At 34.6% G+C, this 21,551-nt stretch overlaps 2 protein-coding genes across 4 annotated transcripts; both read right to left on the bottom strand.

Moving 5' to 3' along the window:
* Positions 1-3,117: 3,117 nt before the first annotated feature.
* On the bottom strand, positions 3,118-14,799 carry LOC115992911 (lysophospholipid acyltransferase LPEAT1-like). Of its 3 annotated transcripts, none has more exons than XM_031117166.1 (9): positions 13,786-14,799; positions 12,840-12,953; positions 12,664-12,701; positions 11,871-11,935; positions 10,255-10,323; positions 9,282-9,415; positions 7,918-8,058; positions 3,492-3,638; positions 3,118-3,221 (listed from the first exon to the last, which is right to left on the bottom strand). In XM_031117166.1, exons 1-8 carry the CDS (start codon positions 14,335-14,337, stop codon positions 3,531-3,533), a joined length of 1,221 nt encoding a protein of 406 aa, XP_030973026.1. In that variant the 5' UTR covers positions 14,338-14,799; the 3' UTR covers positions 3,118-3,221; positions 3,492-3,530. The 3 variants fall into 3 exon arrangements, with proteins under 3 accessions (XP_030973026.1, XP_030973031.1, XP_030973019.1); XM_031117171.1 differs by having other exon boundaries at positions 3,575-3,638; XM_031117159.1 differs by lacking the exon at positions 3,118-3,221 and having other exon boundaries at positions 3,269-3,638; positions 13,786-14,798.
* A 5,292-nt stretch (positions 14,800-20,091) lies between these two features.
* LOC115962233 (peroxisomal membrane protein 11A-like) lies at positions 20,092-21,256 on the bottom strand. The gene has a single exon (XM_031081169.1). The coding sequence runs from the start codon at positions 21,020-21,022 to the stop codon at positions 20,249-20,251; it is 774 nt and encodes a 257-aa protein (XP_030937029.1). The 5' UTR covers positions 21,023-21,256; the 3' UTR covers positions 20,092-20,248.
* Positions 21,257-21,551: the final 295 nt, after the last annotated feature.

The raw sequence follows: 21,551 nt of genomic DNA, 5'->3' as shown, positions 1-21,551 counted from the left end.
GTGTTCAAGAATTAAACCAAAATTCTTTTAAATTATCTATAATATTTTGTCCTCCGAAAATTTTATCTCTTTGATTTTAGTATATTGTGTTTCTTAAGCTATAGAGAGATTTTCTTTGGTTTCTGCAAACTCTCTCTCTCCAGATGTAGGAAGCCCTAAAAATTGCTCATAAAGATGTATGCACATGATCTACTTCCCTTTGCTTTTAGTGAAAGATTAAATGCACGCCAATGTTGAGATCAAACACTCTAAAAAAATAGTCTGTGCAATTATAAAATATTATTATTAGTATGAATTTTATGGAGTTGCGGTGTTCAGGAATTAAACCAAAATTCTTTTAAATTATCTATAATATTTTGTCCTCCGAAAATTTTCTCTCTTTAATTTTATTATATTGTGTTTCTTAAGCTATAGAGAAATTTTCTTCTTTATTTTGAATTTTATGGGATGTAAAGAGATCTTTGATTTCGTGAAATAATTTATACTCTCTCCTTCTTTGATTTGATTTACTTACTATCTTTGGCACTTGCCATTAGCAATTACTCAGGGCCACTCTTATGAACTAAATCAACTTATTCTCCAGTCACCATCATTGATAAATGAGAAATCAAATCAAGGTTATAGTTTTTCTATTTGGTTGCTAGGGTTTTTGTTCATGAAATTGCTATTTTCTATTTAAAAATTGCACCTGTAGATCAATATTTATATTTCTTAACTTGGCATTTTGTACCTATGGCTAAAATTTGTGTGGATCTTTGGAAGTTCAAAAATCTTTTCTCCATTGACCATGGTTTTTCATTGAGTAATTTCTTTCTCTCTTACTCCTCTTGACGAGTTTTGTTTTTGACTAGAAGAAAGCTTTTTTTCTTTGAAGGTCATGCAGCACCTATCTCATTTTATTTTTCCTCACCACAAGAAAAACATCTAGGTAAGGCAAATAATCTATTTTAAAGTTTGAATGGAAATTACCAAGTACAAGAGGTAAATCTTTAAGGGATGAGCTTAATTGTTTCTTATTTTCAATAATAAATCATTTTATTGCAATACCGGGTTTGAGAAATCCAATATGTTTATACCTCTATAGAATAGAGAATAGTAGAAGTCAATTTTATTACAACTACTTAAATTGAGTTGACTTAATTCCGTACAATTACAAAATATAGCATGAAAGATAATGGAATTAATTGTTGTAATTTTTATTTTATTTCCATGTTTTGAATTTCCTCTATATTATTATTACAATTGAGCAAAGATTGAGAAAGTAACATTACTACTCTAATTTGAAATTTAATGTCCTTCTCAAGTCATGGTCTTTATTTATATATTTGCAGTTTATATTTCTAACCGTTGATGAGAAATTAAGACTCAGTTGCACAATATGTGTAAATTCTTTAGAATGCTACTTTAAATAGTAAGTCAATGTGTCTCTTACATTTGGGTATTAGTTAGAATTATCTTCAAATGATTGTACCAATAAAGGTGAATGTGTATAAATTTTGTTTAACTATCCCGTGCATCGCACGGGTTAGTAACTAGTAATTAAATAAAACCAAACACCAAATCTAGGCTACTAATTCCATCCTCAACTATTTGTCCATAGTTCAATCTGTTTGTCTATGGGTGTGAGTGAGTTAATTTAAGCTGGCTGCACAGTTCTACACCCATATCAAAGAGCCTAGTTTCTCACAAAAACCCATTTACCAATTCAAGTAAAGCTAAATTCTTTAAGACTAAGCTATTCTTTTACTCTTTAATACATGCTTTAAAATCTCAAGAAATCAATGATTGAGTCGAAACTTGAGAAGCCATAGGTTCAATTAAATAGTATAGTTAGGGAGATTTGATAGTGGGGTTTGATAGGTACCGTACAGATAAGATAAGACTTAATGAGGGCTTTGTTTAGACGCAGAAGGTGGCTTTTGCTTTGGATTCTTTAATTCGATTTGACATTGAATAAAAGACAAACAAACAAAGGTTAATTTGTAGAATTTGCCGTTGTTCTTGTGAATCACGTCATACAAGTCTTGCTTTGTTCTTGAGTGTAATCCAGGTACACAAGTTTGGTTGAATTAAAGTAATCCATCCCATCATTTATTTATTCATTGCTAAGTATCCAATCCCTTTATTATTGTGGATACTGGAGAGATACCTAATGAGAATAAAATGGCCGCACACAAAAGCAAAGCGATGCTTTAGTTGAGCACTACGATTCATGAAAATGCTTGAATCTTGCTACTGATCAAATTTATTAAAACTGAAATCGTTGTCTTTGATTTATTTATAGAGCCAATTGCCAAAGTAGTAGGCTATTCTTTACTTTTGACCAAATATGTCACATCTCATAAAACATTAATGGGCCACTCTTATAGAATAAAAATTAATTTGTCACTCAATAATTACTATACATAAATTTATTTTTATTTTATTCTTTTTAGCGGTGATAGATATATACCGCATGCACAAGACATAGATTGTCACATTAGTTTTTTTTTTTTTTTTTTTTTTTTTTTTTTTTTTTTTTTTTTTTTTTAAAGCACAATATTATTTAAAATTGTGAAATCAAATGAGAACATGTACGATAGTGAGTGTAACAAGAATTAACTTCTTTTTAGAGTCCCATCTCTTGGACGATGGAATTGGAAATTTGATTTAAAATAAACATGAGGTAAAATGATTTGAATTATTATTTAGTTAAATTAGAACAATTACAAATGTGTTAAAGTTGATGTGATTGTATGTATACTAATTAGGCATACATGATAGCATACCAAAAAGAATATATGTAGGCAGGAGCCAATGAATTACAACGAACAAGTTAAAAAGAATCGATAATTGCCATTTTGATATACGAAGAGAACTTTAATTGGGGCAAATTGTGAGACCAGCTCAGTCCCTTGAAAACAAACCCCGCTCATTTTTAACATAGAACAACATTCGGCAGCAGCAATAACCTTCCATAACCTCCCCATAAACCCCACAAAATGTTGAAACGTCCGAAAGGCCTGCTTTAGAATATGCCACTCTTGCTCCGAAGCAGCATTCAAAAATTGGATGAGTACATGTCAAACTGATGGTAGAATATTAATACTTGCTCGACACGTTGACTCGACACGTTGATTTTCTGTATAAATTTTCAATTCATATTTTTTTCCCCTATAAATAATAGAATCATGCAACCATTATACAGATGGCGAATCCGAATTAGCATTGGGATAACAAACCTGCAGGCACACGAAAGAGATGATTCAGGACATTTTAACATATTGAGTTTGTGACCCCAACATAAACCCATGTAACTCTTTATAGATTGGATGCTTTGACAAAAAGAGATTCGGAGAGGACATTAAAACAATGTTTAATGGCCATATTTTTTCTGTAAGAATGTTACAAGGCGATAAAGGCACACCAATGTCTATGTGTGAACATTTGGGTGAGTACACCCCTTGCTATGCCTGGGCCTTTATGTGCAAGTACCAACTAAGAAACTCAACTGGGACAAGATATCATTTGGGAGCGAAGCCATGAAATTATCAATCGTCTTTCTGATGCAAAACACTAGGCAGGCTATTATTACCATTGAGGGCAGCATGATATACTCGCTTCTCAGGCAGCCCAATATCTGACATTATCAAATTACCCTGCACACAAAAAACAGTAGCACCAACAAGACAGTTAATATCAGTGACCATATACAGGATACAGCTACAACGGCACTACCAACTGTACAGAGCCCCCCATTCAAATAAGACATTAAAAATAGGTGCCATCAGTTTTATGCTATAATAGTAGTCATTATATGATAGAGGTGCCTTAGGAGCCAGTTCATATTTAAGAACCAACATATGGCATAATCTATCAAAAGCTCTTCTGCCCTGCCCATGGTATAGCTATCAGAAGCTATTTCTTTGTCTTATCTTAATTAGTGATAGGAAAGCTTGCAACATATGACTGAAACAGCACATTTAATTTACCCACTATTCTCTATCTGCATTTGATGACTTATTTTTGCCATTTATATCCACATACTACTACTAATTCTTGATCTTGGCCTTCATATGTTTGTAATCAAAGAATTCAAGTTCTAGGAAACAAGAGAAATCAGGAAGTCATTTTATTTGGAATCCTGAGAACTGGAAACATATTCACGTCCACAAAGCAATAATCTAGTTTCCGGTCATATGCAGTAACCACTTATTGAATTCTAATTATTAAATACTACATCAATTTCCTTTTATTTGACCTTAGCATACATCAAAACAACATTGATGAGCCACATGGCTAAACTCAGAAGTATAGTTCCCCTCAAACCTTAAGACCATATGATTCTCAGTGGTTAAGATGCAGGTCCCAACCATATGGTGCTACTTTTCATTAAATGAGTTTTCAAAGCATTTGAAAAGCTTGGAAAAATTCTTACTTTCTACAATATGAGTTTTCAAACCCCACACATTTCTCATGGTTCAAGCTTCATCTATTGAAGTAAGTCTGTAAGAATGTTTGGAGAATAAGCGCCACTTAACGTTTGGGCAAGATTCCAAGTAGATTGTGGACATATATAGTACTTCCTGTATAGAGCATATAGAAAATCTTATCTATGACTATGTCACGTATTTTACTTTCACCATACAATGCTATACCCATACCATCTATCTCATGGGCATTTTAGACCCTAACATTCCCTTTTAATTAGGGACTGGTAAATATCAAAAGGAGATGATTCCCCAAAAAGAAAGGACCTTAAACATTTAAAATCAAGGATGAATTTCAAAATTTGGCCCTTTTTGCGGCTTGGGAGATGACTAGTTGGACTAACATAGTAGTGATTCTCACCTTATCAAAATACATCTCCAACTATAGAGACTAACAGTCACATTCTCAAGCAAAAACTCTAGTGGTCTGTTTGGATCCCTTGGATTTGGATTTGGATTTGAGGGGGCCCAAATCCAAATCCTTTGTTTGGGTAAGTTAAAAGAAATGGATTTCAAATCCAACCAGAATTTGATAGGCCCAAATCCATGGATTTCAAATACCCACACACACGGTGGAATTTGGAAATCTCTCACACATTGTGCTCTATTTCTCTCTCGGCAAGCTTCTCTCTGTCTCTCTTCCTAACTGCAACTCACAAGCTCTTCTTCCATCTCTATCTCGGCAACTTCAGGTTTGTTTCTCTCAACACTTATCTTCCTTTTTAAATTCTCTAATTCTCTCTTTCAACTAAATCTAAATCCACAAAGGCTGTGGGTTTTTCCACTGGGTTTTATTTGATTTTTTTTTTTGTGGGTTTGTTTGGGTTTCATTAGATTTGTTTGTGGGTTTTGTTTGATTTGTTTGTGCATCTTGTTTCATGGTATTTTCAATGATTTGTTTTGGGTTTGTCTTTATTTTCTATATGTCTTTTCATTTGTGGGTTTGTAATGCAAATTATGTGTTTAATGAAATGCTTCTATGAACAGTCTATGAGTTGTGAAGTAATAAGTGAGAGAATATTCATTTGAAATAATGATGTTGTGATGATGGAAAGTGAGGAAGATGGAATTATTGGCTGAGTTTAAGACTAAATAATGTCTACTACGTATCGTTGTTGGCCTAAAATTTACAGAGGTAATAATTTCTCTAACTTCATACAATGTAGTAGCACTGCCAACACTTTCTTCTACGATGAAGACACTTGGGAAAAATGCATGATTGTTATTAAGAAGTACTTACCATAACATCTGTATTTGAGCTTGGACATGGTTTTGCGGTTGTGCCACACCTGGTTCAGCCATGGGGATATGGAATGACTCATGGTTTGGTGGTGGAGTTGAAAGGTTTTGTTGTGGCAGATGTACTGGTTCAGCTATCATGAACCAGGCTGAGCCCCAGTTTGATGCAGGTAGTGGTGATGGTGTGTTTGGTTGTACCAAAGATGATTCAACTATGGAGGAGGCTTGATCTTTTTGGTTCAGCTGGTGGTTGGAGCACTGGTCATCTAGTGGTATAGATGTATTTGGTAGAATAGAAGTTGAACTAGCCATTAATTAATTGCAGAGAGAGAGAGAGATCATTGAAATGGGATGCGTTTATTTATCTATCTCTGAGTTTTTTTTGCTGGTGTTGAATTTTTTTATGTGGGAGTAAGCTTTATATAGACAATTGGTGATGAGAGAGAGTGAGTTTGGATCAAGAGTTTTTAGATTCAATAAGGAGTTTTTGTAAAACCTGTTGTTTACACACCTTGCACATCAACTTTTTACAGATTAATGAAATAGGAAAAAAGCCATTGCACAATCATAAGACCTACCAAACACACAATCATATATGGTAACAAATGAACACTTTCTTCAATTTCTTCTTTTTGATATAGTTTGGGCTGATTTATGCTACTGTTTGAAATTGTGACGATGGGCCTTTTGAGTGGTACAGTGTCAGCAACAACTTCAATGGCCTAATTGGATTGCCATGAAGTTCATGTCATTTGCTACTTTACAGTTATATCATGAGCAAGGATAATTGTAAAAAATGATGTAGTGGATGATATATATAGTCCTAGAATTACTTAAAAAATTATGCATACTCATGTGCTTGTTCCAAATTGTGACTATGGGCCTATTGAAATTTAGAAGTCACTTATAAAAGTCTATAAAGCTTCAAGTTTCATAAGTAGACTCTTCTTGTGGCCTTATGGTGAACTTTGCAATCTTTCCATAATATTTTTTAATGCTGTCAATTGCTGTGATCCTTCCTGTCCAAGAAAAATGCATAATTCCATATGCAAGACACCTTTTTGCTAATCATATGCAAGACACCTTTTTGCTAATCATATGCAAGACACTTTGTTTGTGTCTTGATTGTTATCTATAATTGAGCATTACTTGAATACATAATTTCTTCTCTTCCATGTTCAATTTTTCCGTTCGTTTCTAATTTTGAAAACAAGATTCTGGTGTTGGAAGTTGGAGGAAATAGTATCTGATTCTTCTCAAAGTTCCCAAGTTTAGTAATCTGTAGTCATTGAGAAGAAAAAACTGAGGCAAACATGTGTATGTTTTATTTGTAAAAACTGAGGCAAACATGTGTAAGGTTTGCAGCTCTGCTAGAGTTGGATATTCATTGTGTATGTTTTATGTGTAAAGTTCATCTTCCTAGGCTTGCTACATATTGAGTGGTTATCTACTGTTATCAAGTTATGTAGAATTTGCAAGTGCTTGATAGGATAGTTGATTGAAAGTAAAATATAGTTATGACCTAGTTGGTCTCTTACCAATCGAGTTATTCAGGAAATGTAAAGTAATAGGTCTTGTTTTAGTTGCAAATAAAATCCCTTTGTTTGCTTATTAATGAATGGAATAAAAAGTATCTCTTAGTTTTTTTTTTTGTTCTTTTATTTTAATTATGTTAACTCACTGCTTGTATTTTTTTTTTTTTACTTCTTTAGAAAAATCAAAAGCAGGTGCTTATTGACAATTGGGAGGACATTGAGATCTTGTCTGGGAGGGATAGAGCTACTGGTATTGATGTAGAACATATGAACGAAGTAGTTGAAGTTATGGCTGAGGAAGGAGAAAATATTTTTTTAGTTGGCTATGACTAAAAATATTTAGTTATTATCTTGTCAATTAGATTATCAATATTTCCTCATGTATTTAAAATTAAAATGTAGAAGGATTAAGAAAAATAATAATTAAAAAATATATTTTATTGATCTTAAATCCAAATCCAAATCTGAATCCAAATTTAAGTATCCAAACAATGGAATTTCAAATGATGAATTTCAAATCCTTTATTGTTTAAAAAGACCCAAACAAAGAATTTCAAAATCAAGGGATTTCAAATCAAGGCATTTTAAATCAATGGATTTCAAATCCAAATCCAAATCCAAATGTTGCCATCCAAACACAACCTAGATGTAATGTTTGATTTCGAAATGCATACCTCACTTGCCATCAACCTTCTAACATTACTAGCATAAAGCTTTGGATCATCCTTTTCTTGCTGTGAGGGGCAGTAAATAGGTAATCGTACCACCTCTAAGTGATTTACAAATTGACAGAGAAGATAAATGACATGTCTCACCTGCAAATAAAAATCACATCAATATTAAGACTTCCAGCATAAAAGGTTGCCACAAACAGAACATCTTCTTCAGAAAATTTTAGCTCATAGAAACATTGCAAGTACATGCAGATATGAGTTATGTACTTTACTAGTATATAACAAATACAAAGAGTTAAATATCTATTGGAATTAATCACAGACAGAACATTCAAAAAATTTCTTGCGTTCTCCAATTGTGATTTTTTCACAACTCACAATTTTTGAGCAACGAGCTTAGCTCTAACTTATCTTGTATAAACCTAGAATTTAGTAAACTCTTGGCAGATAACTTTTCAAGCTGACAATTACATCAATGCCATTGACTTGGAACTCCCAGGCCTAAAACTGGAAATAAAATAACTCAGACACACAATCTACAATAAGCAAACAACAAGCCCCCTTAGAACAACCATGAACATTATTTTAGGCCTATGTTTATTAAAAAATATATTGGGTGCTTCTATTTATAGCATTTACACTATTTGTAAAGGATCATTAACAACAGCTGGTACCACCTAATTGGGGAACTTCACAAGGGCCATTGTCTGGTTGTGCGAGGGCCTGGTATTTCTGCTACACTATTTGTATTACAACAACAAGCATTAATCCCAAATTTTTGGGGTCGGCTATGGATCCTCAACAGATTAATTAGAGTCGGTCACATGTATTTCTTTTCTTTTTTTGATAAATAAAATGTATTTCTTTTCTTCCATTCTATTACATCTGAAGTTACACTATTTGTATTAATTAAAAAGTATTTATATTCATACTAAACGGGGGAAAAGTAGATGCTTAACATACACTCCTCCATCCCTAGATTAGTTCATACATTTCTTTTTTTTTGGAGTGTCCCAAAATTACTGCCCATGATCAAAAGTCAGAGTAACTTTTGCTCACATCACACATTACCATTTATTTATTATTATTAACATGTTGAATGCTATCATTATACTCTCAAAAAAAAAATTTTTTGATAAGAAATAGAATTTAATAAAATAAAAAGATTTACTCTATTCACGATGATGAGCCTTTTCAAGTGAACATACAGCAAACTGTAATTTAAATGCTGAATGCATTTCTTATACTCTCCTAAAACATTGAGCCTTTTCAAGTGAACTGAAATTTTCGGAAAGAGTATCAAACTAGCTTTCATTATCTAAATTTGTTAAAGGTTATACAACTTGAGCTTAAGAAGCACTCACCCCAGATATTGAATCCCAGGCAGGACTGAATCTTCTGTAAGGATACCTTAGAATCACCGGACGCACCGGCACAGTTGATAAAAATGCACCTGTCTTGAATGGCAGAAGGTAGTCTCCATTTGTAGTTGTGCCTTCTGCAAATAAATTGAAAAAGATGAATTAAAACATAGTAAACACTAAACAGTAATCAGGGCAAATATATGCATAATATATCCTAATGTTGTAGATCCAAACAAGCGGATTGTAAACCATCGGCACTCTTAATGGACCAAAGAGACTTCAGTGTGACCCAAGAGACAGTTATTTGATCATATAGTATACTACACATAGTATTGGCACTTACATTGTTTTTTTCCCCCCTTAAGTAAACAAATCTAATTAAATAAGTGCAAAGAGTGCAACCCAAGAATACAGGAAGTATACAAGCACTACACAAGAACTCAAGAAAATGTGAAAATATCACACTTCCATTGTTTAAGCTAAAAGCTAAAGAATATGGTGGCTTTTCAGTCCAGAGATTTGCTACTGTTTACCAGCTAAAGAAGCTGTCACAGTGGGAGAATTACATGCCCCTATTATTATAGGTTCACAACAGAAATACAATTTTTCAAAGGTTCTAATTCAAAATTTCTTTTCTCTGAAGTACTTATTTTTTTAATTAATGGTAAGTTACATGCTCCCCAAGGGCATCTTGAACCCAAGTCCTCAACCTCCACCTCATTCTTACAGCCTATTGGGGGAAGCCTTTTGAGTTAGAAAATTGCCTTAAAGTACATTATTTGATAAAAGTATAACTCTACCTTGCAATTGAATGCAACTTATTGATAACCTTGGTCTTCTCAAGAAATTATGAAGCTACATGCAATGAAAATTATGAAATCACAGCAAAAATCAGGCAGAAATTTTACCCCAAAAAAAAAAAAAAGAGGCAGAATCACATGGATAACAATATATAGTATAAAAAATTGATTACCTGGGAAAAGCATCATCATTGGAGCAGATTTATTTTGATAAGCTTCTCTGACTCTTTCAGTCACAACTCCTGCAAGCACCAAGGAATTACAATCAGCAGAAACTTATATAAACTCAATACAGTAATAGAGAAGACATATTGCTCTAGGTGTACTAGCTTAGTGGATGTGTTTGTGTGTATATTCTCAACCATTAAAAAAGATACTTCTGATGTTGAGCTTGGAGAGAGAGCAACTCAGATCTTGCCCCACACACACTCACACAGGCTCCCCCAGGGGGGTGCAGGGTGTAATAGAATTATAAAAAAGTGAATTCTTCTTTTTCCCTAATAGACAGGGTAGGCAACGAGATCCTATTCTTATGGGAAAAGTATAGCACAGACATGCATAAAAGGAAGGTAGGAACTCGCTAGGATACCCCTGGGCAAGTGACAAACACATCTAGGTTTGCATTAAGAAGGTAAAAGGGAAATACATACATGTATAAGCATGACTGATAAAGGGTTCAAATACTGAACTGATACCAATTAGTTAACCACGTAAGAACAGTTAAAAGGCCAAATATTATGGCATATTAATTTATTTTTTGTTCATAGCTGGTCCCCAAGCCTAGGTAAAGGAAGGTTGCTGTAGTTTGATGTCTTTTTTTTTTGATAAGTAATAAAAATCATATTAATCATGAAGAGAAAGCGAAAACAGCAAGTACAAGGTGTTCATGATGGTGAGCGCAAAAAAACAGCAACTAAAAACAACAAAGATATAAAAAACAACTTAAGGGGCAATTCTAAGGGAAGCAAGAAACTCCAAAATAGAAGAACAATTTTGATGTCTAGTGTAAAAATTAGTCACTTGTCATGACAAAATCCTATAAAAATACAAATTAGGCAATCCCCAGCTAGCAATGCATTGCATTGGAGAATACAAGTAAACCCCAATAAGTCTTTTGAGGACTGATAGTCAACCCCATAGTTTTGGGACTAAGGCTTTGTTCTTAATGTTGTTATAAGTTTTTATAAGCAATTTTTGTAAAGTGTTTGTATATCTCTCCTCTTGTTGTCACATATAGCCTTTTTTCACAAGTCACTTAACATGAAAATAAAAATAAGATTGCTTCAAAGTTAGATCCTTGCATTTTCCCTTTTTCCTGAAACAGACAAACCACCAAAGGGAGGTAGGCTGCTGATTGAAAATGAGGGCATTCTGCACCTTCCCTTTTTTTTAATCTTCCTCCTCACCCTCACCCTCACCCCCCCTCCTCCCCCTCACATCCTGTGTTAAGCCTAGCCAAAAACTACAGTAACCCAAAAAATATCCTCTAAAAATTTTATGCAGATGTCTTCAATAACAACCTGAAACTTTTTCCAAGAGTGAGATAATATCTGCGGCCTTGTAGCAATAATATGGAGAACATGTATATCAAAAGCAGCAAGTGATAAACTGGAGTTTTCAGCTTGATTCATATTGATGCAAATATTATCAAGATGTGTAATTACCAAACTTTAAAAATGTGCCTCGAAATAAAATCAAACACTAAAAAAGTGGCAGAAGTATGAGTAATGTAAGTATCAACCAATTTACAGAATAAGAGTAAAGAACATAGGCATCTATATTGTTGTACCTGAAACACCCTTGAAGTCTGATGACTTGGATTCCCGCTGAACATAAACACAACCGAGGCACTTGCTGCAAAAAAATGCCATTAGAATTCAAAACCCAGTCTAACCCAAACATGTTATCCGAGTGATACCAAAAATATCACAAACATCAAAGTTAAAAAAAGTCAATACTTGACAAAAGCAAAGCAACTAACAAAAAAATTTAGAGAAAGCTAGTAAGAAAAGATGGCACAAATCTTGAGCACATGCTCAATAAAATTAACCATTATATAAAAAGACAAAGACAAAGAAGCAAGGACAAGCATGCTATCTTCCTTAAGAACACATACTGCGCATATAATCAAGTGATTAATATTACAGTTTACATTAAAAGAATGTGACCAGCCTTGAAAGAAATAAAATATCATGTTTTTTTATGACAGTTTATGGGTTTGAAGATGAAAAGAAAATAATCAAATGGAAGAATGTCAAGCAACAGCTCTTGTGTTTGTTCTCTTCTCAAATCCAATGAGAGACATTCCTAGAATAAATTAGACAAAAGGAATTCCTACTCTATATATCATAATAGCAAAACCAATTCAATTTAGCTTTAATTTACTCAAAACATCAGAGAATCACAATCTAGTTCAAAATTGTTTATCATAGGATATACAGAATTTAATGGTATTCGTTTTTTTAGTTGTTATTATAGTTAACTACATGCTATTTACACACTAAACCATTCAACGGTAACATAATGTAACGATTACAAGACAGAAGACTTAGGAAAGCTATTTAACACTATAGTAGACTAACCTTATGAGGCCTACTAGAGGAAGTTTACCCACTGATCGCTTTAGAAATGAAACCGAGGATTACAATAAACAGATTCAGAAAAGAAATGTGTCAGTTTGACAAATCCAAATCAAAAGTAGAGGCATACACATTTAAGTAATCCGTGTTCCATGTAACATGTGAAATGAACAACAAACCTTAGCAACAAAGCTCGGGAACGAAGAATGCATGTGGTACAATATATCAATATACGACACATGGTTTGATATAATTGCCCCAGGCCTTTCAGGCTCTTCAGACTCCTCTTTCCCCTGCCCATTCAAAACAGAAAACAAATAATTTTTTTGGAAATAAGTAAAAAAAGAGAAACAAATATTATACCACACAAGTCCTTGGTGAACCCAATCAAAACCCAAAACACACACCCAATCTTACTAACACATTAATGTGAAAACTAGCATTAACCCACAACAACTACTGCCAATTTTACTACGAAAAACTAAATAAACGTGACAATGAATATGATTAGTGCTGCTTTAATAACATAATAAATAAACGTATAAATCATTTTTCACGATAAGTGTCATTCAAGTAATAGAAAAAAAAATAAAGAACAAAGTTTCTCTCCAAACAAGTTTGGAGAGAAACCATTCAAACTTATCATATATCTCTTTTTCAGGTGTGAATTTTAAAAATTTATACATTGAATTTCATGTTCCTTATGTTCTTAATATACATATCAAATTTCGTTCAATTCGGATGTTATTTACTATTCGATCAATGAACTTATTATTTATACACAATTTTAGTTTACAAAAACTTGAAATTTTAATATTTGTTTGATGACATAACAATTGATCTTTGATCTTCTTGAAATTTTGCAAGCATGAAAGATATAATAAGAAAATGCAAATCCACAGTTAGATTTTCAAATTTCACACTTAATATAAAAATATATGAAAAAATATATAATAAGTTTTGAGGGTTTCTCACCAAACTTTGTTCAAAAATAAAAAGACCCACGATAAAAAAAAAAAAAAAAAAAAAGCCATATTAATCTGTCGAGGACCCATAGCCGATAAAATACCATAGTAAAAGAAAGTAACAACATATGGTGGTATTGGGAATTAAGGATTTGGTTACCTGAGCTGTGGAGTCAGGAATTCGATTAGTCTCTTTGATCCAATAGAATCCAAAAACGAAAAGCATAGCTCTAGAGAGTGACCTCCCACACTGAACAATCACGGTTCTTCTCCACCCACCCATGTGAGCGTAATCTTCTTGCCCATCTTCTTCTTCTTCTTCTTCTCGATTCGGAGCCGAGAACAGCGTGCAAATCCGGCAAATCAAGTAATACAAGACCAACAGAGTCGTCGCCAAAACCACGCGCACGGGAACGAGCGTGACCAGCGCGATGCCGAGGAGGAACTTCTCGCCCAACGGGAGCTCGCCACGTCCCATTCTGCCGTACACGTCATGCCGAACGTAGGCTGCGAATTTCTTCTCGAGTTCGTCGAGGTTGTCGCCGCTGATGTTGATGTTGCTGTTGTGGCTGTGGTGGGTTTCGGAGTTTTTAAGGAGCGGAACGTCGTCGTTTGTCACTGTGGGTTGTAGCGGCGGCGGCGGCGGCGGCTGCGGCTGCGGCGGTGGTTGTTGTGACGGTTGGGATTTTAGGTCTTTGAGTTCGGTTTCCATTTTTTTTTTTTTTTGGATTTTTGGAAAAGAAAAATAAAAAACCCCAATAAATTACTGGATAGCCATTTGATTATATCGTAGATCTGAAAATAAGCATAAATATAAGGATCAGGGTTGGCTTGATTAAGATATGTGTTAACATGATGAAAGAGGTGGAATTTAAAATTTAAAAAAAAAATTAGGTTTTTTTTTTTTTTTTTTTTTTTTTTTTTTTGTATTTTTATAGGCTATGATGAATTTATTGAATGGATGAGGAATAGGATTGGAAGTGGGGTTTAGAAAAATAAAAACAGTTGGTTTTGTTTTGATTTGTGAATTAAGGTTTGTTGGGGATGGTCAGAAAAACATAGAAGGATGCCAAGCGTGTAAACCCAATCCTGGGACCAATTGAAAGTCACAATTTTGAGAGCTATAAGGGATATTCTATAAAATTTCTATTCCCAATATATTCTTGTGAGTTGTGACGCTATTTTCGCATCTAAAATGCTAATGCAGACAGTGTTGCTTGCTTCCTTGCACATCGCTCTTTATCTCATGTGATGGGTACTGTACCATACTATACTATCACGAGTTCTATCATGATAAGAAATATTTAATAGGATTTTTTTTAAAGCAATTGATAAGTATCTTCTTGTATTTTTGGGTTAGTTTAAGAAATAAATGGGGTAAAAGTAACGTGCACTTTATAAAATTTAACCTAGTTTTTTTTTAAGAGGAAGTTTTAATTTATGACGTTTGTTTTTAATAATAATTTTTTATTATTAGACTAAAATATCAATCAACTTTTTGTCTACCTAGTCAAATAAGCTAATAACAACAAAGTTTGTTTTTGGAGTTAACTCAACCGGTTAGTTTAAAATATTGTAAATGATCAATTCATAATATAGTGATTTATGCCCATCATTTTTGGAGTTGGCTCAACAGATTAGTTTAAAATATTGTAAATGATCAATTCATAATATAGTGATTTATGCTCGTCATTGGCTAACGCAACCTTCCTACTTTTTTTTTTTTTTTGAAAACGCAACCTTCCTACTTTTCGTGAGTTTATGATTGATGGTAAATTAAATATATGACACTGAGCACAATGATAAACAAAGTTCAAATAAGCTATTGACCAAAGTAATTAAATCAATTTGTGGTGCTCATGCTTGTGAATCGTGATTGTAACCCCAGTTCCCATTTCTCTCACAATCTACCTACTTTTTACTATAAAAAAAATTGCTAAAAATCTCTGATGTCATCTATTAAAATTAAGCAATGTTGATACTATAACTTGTGCTACAACTCGCTCATATGGTGAATTGTGGTTAGTGGAGAGGTGATGGTGGGTTTATGTAAGGACACCCCTCTACCAACCACAACTCGTCACATAGACGAGTTATGGTACAAATTATAGCACCAGAATTATCCATTATTAAAATTTTAAACAACCGTACCTTTCAAATCATTACAAACAAAACAAGTAAAAACACTAAGGCTCACCAAAGTGGGCTTCGCTTAATCTTTGTTCGTCTTAGATAAGATTTGAGGATCATAATTGAAAGGGACACATCCACCTTATGGAATTGAGTGAATCTTTCTTCACCATGGTGCATGTCAGGCGGGTATTTTGGCATCAAACTTTCTGACTACCTCTATTCTTCTCACTGATATTGACTTATTTTCAGTAATTATTAACAACTTTGTTACAAGAGTTTTACTAACACATCTCTTAAGACAAATATTAATAAATCATTTTAAGAAATTTTTTATAAAAAGTTGAAAAAAATGATATAATTTTATTCCCCGAACAAGACAACAACTCATCCCAAGCTGTTACATTCCACGCTTGTACTATAATTTTGGCTTTTCATACTATTGTGTTTGCGACTTTGACGTCTGGGAATTACAAAGGAATCAATTCTTTCTTTTAGTATTAAACTTTGCTTTTCAAATTATTCAATTGTGACTTGTTTTAATGGAGTGTTCACAAATGCAAATGTGGTGTATTGCTTCACGCCTTCACCAACCTTGATCATAGGCGAGTGCTTTAATTGTAATTGTGATACTATAGAGCATAGAGTTGTTATTAGGGTCAAGGAATAAATCCATAGCCGAATTAAAATCCTAATCGATGGTTAAATGAATGGTTCAAGTTTTGTTACGTTGTCAATGTCTAAACCATTTAACTTTTCATAGTTAGGATTTTTAGAGTTTCATGATAAAAGGATTTTGTTAATAAGTACTTTTAGGGCTTTTGTTATTAAATCATTTTAATTTTAATACCACTTTCGTAGGAAATATAAACAGATGTAAAACAAATTTCTTGCTTTTTTATTTTTCCATAAAAAAGTTTCTTAAAATACTTCATAAAGCAATGTCTTTAGAGCATTCGTTAACTTTTCCCTTAAACTATTGTATGACCTTCCACATCTAGCCGAGTTCTTGAACTAATTGTTTGGAGAAAAACTCATTTGCAATTTCACATTAACTTTACTTTCTAATTTCTACAAATTTTCACAAACAAGTAAACCGCTAAAAGAAGGTTTTGCATTTTAAGTGCCAATAGGCCCAATAGCGACAAACTGGAGAAGGCTATAATGCACAGCTTAGTAATGCCTTGGGCTGACGCTTTTGACAAGTAAAAAGCCCATTTTGAAAAGGAACTGAGAAACAACCCAATCTGAGAAAGGCTCAGAAAACTTGAAAAACGACCCGGACCCAGAAAATGGTCTTTCCTCAGTTCCCCCTGTTGCTCTTCAGGTACAATAATTTTGATCGGTTCAAAAGGATAAAGATTTCCTCCAAACCGGGTTGATACACCGTCTATTAAATCACATAACTCATTAAATTATTTAAACAAATCACATAATTATTAAATAAAGATGCGACATGGTTAAAAGCATAAGTGATTATTGAGTGGCTCAAAATGAAATGGCCAAAAGCAGGGGAGCATAACAGAGAAGAAAAGAAAAAACCATGAATGCACGGATTGAGATAAGGTGCAATTGCACCATTTCCTTCACGAATTTTTTTACAATTTTAACTTTTAACTTTAACTTTTTACATCCTTTTAATATTTTTTTATTTAATGGTTGAGATTGAAAGTTATTTTTTGTAACTTTCAATCTCCACCTTTCAATGCTATTGCATCAGGTGCAATACCCTAGGTATTGCCCCTGATCTCAATCTGCCATCACAGAGCAGCAGACATTATTGATGGAAGAAACTATGGAAGGCTTAGTTGGTAAGGTTTGGGCACTTCGTCTAACCCACCTAGGTTCGAGTCTCATTGCCAGTAGGAGTCCATTGGTGGGCATCCACACAGGTTGACCCAAGGACTTTAACTTTAGCGCCCTGTCCGGGAGCTAACATAACCTAGCTAACCCTTATTTTCTACCAAAAAAAAAAAAAAAAAAAAAAACTATGGAAGCATATGTTTGTCCACTTTGAGAGAAGAACATTACCAGTACTGACAACATGGATGTATGCATGGCAAGACAAGACAGTCATCGATGCACGTGATAAATTATCAAAATCATTTTCAAATATTAGTACATTTAGAAACCAAAAATATATATATATATATACAGGATTGTGTCGAAATTTGCCACTTGAGCCACGGCCTACGGAAGAATCTCTGTCCACTTTTGTACAATGCAGTGATGAAACATGGAAGTTGGCCATACATCCTTGACAAAAGTTTCCTTCAGTGAATCTTTTTTTTTTTTTTTTTTTTTTTTTTTGGGTTCAAGCTCCAAGAGTGTCTACATACACAGGAAACAGTTCTTTATCAAGGAGACAAGTACTACAGGACGAGTGCATTGCCTTTACAATTCCTCACTTAAGTTACATGTATTGCATTCTCACTAATCAGAATTTGGATTTTCACCTTAAGATTATAAAATATTTTTGTTTTCAATTAGCAAGATTGAAATCTAATCTCACCCCAGCCCACCTCTTTATCACCAGAGCCAAGGGAACAGTGAGGAGTACTAGAATTGAAATGTTGAAAGACTGCTAATTGTGCCAACTGCCAAGGGAACAGAGCAAGCAAACAGATATACAGTTAGTCCAGTTTAAATAATCATGTTTCATTAGCAGCAGCAACTTCCAAAGGCAAGGCTCTAATGTAGCAACAACCATGGGAAGGTCAGGGAAACTAGTGTTAGAATCAACAGGGCAGAAACTCTAGAAGTCTGCCTGAATGTATAGGAGAGGACCAACCTTAAATTTCATCTTTAATCAGTCAAGCTGAACAAGAATCCTAGGTTAAGCTAAGTTAGGTGCAGACTCAACTCAACCTATATAGGTTGAGAATTAAATACTACAAATGCAGTGTGATAGAGGCAAAGACACGAGTGTCCAGCAAAAGACATTATAGAATGTGGATGCAGCATAAATGCCAACATCCAAACTCTGTGATCTCAATCTAAGATGCTTTCATTTCTTTGCAAAATTATTAGGTGAAGCAAATGTGCATGCTAGGCTTTAATTAATATTCATCAATAACAGCATTGAACCGAAAAGTTGAACTGAGCTCTTGTTCAGATCTGAGTGTCATGCAGTAGCCTGCATAACATAAATGAAATAATCGAAATCCTACCACACCCCACCCCCCCCCCCCCAAAAAAAAAAAAAATTGTGCAACATTTGGAGAGGAGAGAATGATCCTGTTGAAAAAGCCTTCATTTCTTTTTTCAGATTATAAAAAAAAAAAGCCTTCATTTCTAGAGAAGGTATTCAACATAAAACGAATGCTTTGCAAATTGCAACTCATTAACAGAATAAAGATGTTAGAAGCCTTCATTTCTAGATAAGGTATTCAACATAAGACAAATACTATGAACTCATCAACAGAATAAAGATCTTGGAAAAACTGAAGGAGAGGAATCCACTGAATAGTGAGTGCAGGAACCTCCCAAGGCAACCACCCAATTGGAATTGGCCACCATCTAGTTTTTTTTTTTTTTTTTTTTTTGTGTGTGTGGGGGGGGGGGGGGGGGGTCACCATCTAGTTGCTTAAAGAGCCTTCCATGGTTCCACCTTCTACAATTTTCTGAATCACAATTTATCTTAAATAATCAAATAACCATACTATAATTGAAAGACACCCATTTAAAGTATCTTTCACCTTTTTCATGGGACCAAAAGCTGGAAGAGAAAGATATTGGAGTGAAAAATATTTTGAAGAATATAGCATTATAATATGAGAAGACCTTGAGAGGTCAGGTCTTGATGCGATTGCAAGTGCCTTCTACCTGAAGCAGCATGCCGCAAGTTTGAGTTCAAGAATTAACATCTCCCAAGCGATGTCAAGTGCGTTCCACCCAATGCAGCACATGCATGTTCAAGTCCGAGAATCAAACTCTCCAAAAATATGGCAGCAAGGCTATCTACCAGCCAGCTTCCCTAGACTCGACAGAATTTGGAGTTGTGTGCATTGGGTACAATCTTTTTTTTAATCCGAGAAGAACTTGGAGGGAGAGAGAGAGAGACAATGTGAGAATTGTTTACCTTACTATCCTACTCTCTTTTTTTTTTTGGTAAACTCACTACTATTCTACTCTTGTAACTACAACTAAAACATGTTTCTCTAATGTCCCAAAAAAAAACGAAAACTAAGAAACAAAACAAAGGAATTAATATGACATTTTCCATTTCAAATTCTTTTCTTCCATCCAATTACAGCTGAGCTGACTAGAACCTAAAAGCTCTGCACCATCTCAGCTACAACTTTTAATTTATTGAATAATACAAATTATAACGATCCACTATCTGTGTACAGTTTTATTCATCAGTAAATAAATTATGGGCATTGCATTAACAATCCTGGAATTCAAAATCCACATAACAATATAAGAAAAACCCAAATGCCCAGCAATCATACCTCATTGAAAAAGAAAAAACAAATTCAAGGCCACCAAACTCAGCAAGAAATCCAATTCTTGTGAGTACTAATCAGAGCCGATAAAAGACCAGCACACGAGAGCACAAACGGAGCTGAAAGCCTGCCTTTCCCGTCACGAATATCGGCCAAAGCCATTAACCCATCAGCGAAATCTTGAACAATTGAGAGCTTCTTCATTACCTTCTTCTCCTTTATCTTCTTCAATTTCTGTTCCTCTTCATTGCACCCAATTCCACTCACAACCGAAATCTCAATGCTCGTTTCCAAACACGCCTCCTCCTCGATAAGTCCCTTCAAATCCCTGAATTTCAAGGAGATGCTGCCTATGTACCCAATGAACTCAGCCCAAGCACTGACCTTTTGCAATCTCCGCGAGTGTTTGGCATCGATCAAACCCGATTTCGATAGCCAAACAAACTGTTCAACGAAATAGTACAAGCCCTCGCCTCCATAGGCAATGAGAGAGAGCAAGAGATCTTGTTTCGAATAGAAATGGGAGTTTCTCAAAGCGTTCACGTCCTGAACGAACTTGCCGAGTCGGAAGGCCTTGCGACTCAGTCCCACGCTGGACTCGAAGCTCCTGAGTCGGCCAGTTAGTGTTAGGGTTTCGGGGAGAGCCGAAGAGGACAGAATTATCTTCGTGGCGTAACGAGAAATCTTGAGGAGCTTGTCCACGCCATCGCGCTTTGCGAGATAGGCTTCGAGGTGGTTCAAGAAATCTCTGTCTTTCATTGGCTGTGGAATTTGGGGTTTAGGGTTTTGAGAATTTGAAGCTTTTGAATTCGAATCCATGGAGGTTCAGAGAGAAACTGAGACAGAAGACCCGTGTCTGTGTCTGAAAAGCTACAAAAATTTTAGCGTGTGTGCATCGCCTGGAACGACATCGTTTTTTCGTTTGACAGTAATGGGCATGACTCATGACCCATGAGATTATGGGAAAGTTCCATTATTGTTGGCAATGGCAACGGTGCCGTTTCTGCAGAGATATGGTTAAGACTTACAGGTCATTGGAATATTATGTAATCCAATTTCGTATTTCTTTTCTTAGCTTGTTATTGATATGCGTGCTACAGTGTTAGGAGCCTTATGCGTTGTTAATGATGGCACGAGGAATGAGAATGCTTGGACAACATTGAGTCAGTCATTTGGTTTTATGTTTTCTCAACACATTTATGGGCTCATGACTCCTCATGCCTGACTAGCAATGCTCCTAAAGGCTCTTTGAGGGGGACCAGCCCAGTCTCCCTACTCGAGTTGAATCGATGAGCAGTGATGAGGGGCAGCATGTTGAGGCACCTTACTCCACATGATACCCCAAGGC

The sequence above is a fragment of the Quercus lobata genome, chromosome 1 (genome assembly GCF_001633185.2).
Source record: "Quercus lobata isolate SW786 chromosome 1, ValleyOak3.0 Primary Assembly, whole genome shotgun sequence".
Taxonomy (NCBI): domain Eukaryota; kingdom Viridiplantae; phylum Streptophyta; class Magnoliopsida; order Fagales; family Fagaceae; genus Quercus; species Quercus lobata.
Note: the sequence above shows the minus strand (reverse complement) of the source record. Positions and strands in the feature narration are given on the sequence as shown.

Excerpts from the sequence above, each read along its gene's own strand:
- LOC115992911 (XM_031117166.1), bottom strand. The coding sequence starts at position 14,337 with ATGGAAACCGAACTCAAAGACCTAAAATCCCAACCGTCACAACAACCA. Across the intron at positions 11,936-12,663 it reads CCTCTAGTAGGCCTCATAAG|CAAGTGCCTCGGTTGTGTTT; the intron begins GTTAGTCTACTA and ends ATTTTTTTGCAG. Across the intron at positions 3,639-7,917 it reads GAAGGTTGATGGCAAGTGAG|GGTAATTTGATAATGTCAGA; the intron begins GTATGCATTTCG and ends TTTTGTGTGCAG.
- LOC115962233 (XM_031081169.1), bottom strand. The coding sequence starts at position 21,022 with ATGGATTCGAATTCAAAAGCTTCAAATTCTCAAAACCCTAAACCCCAA.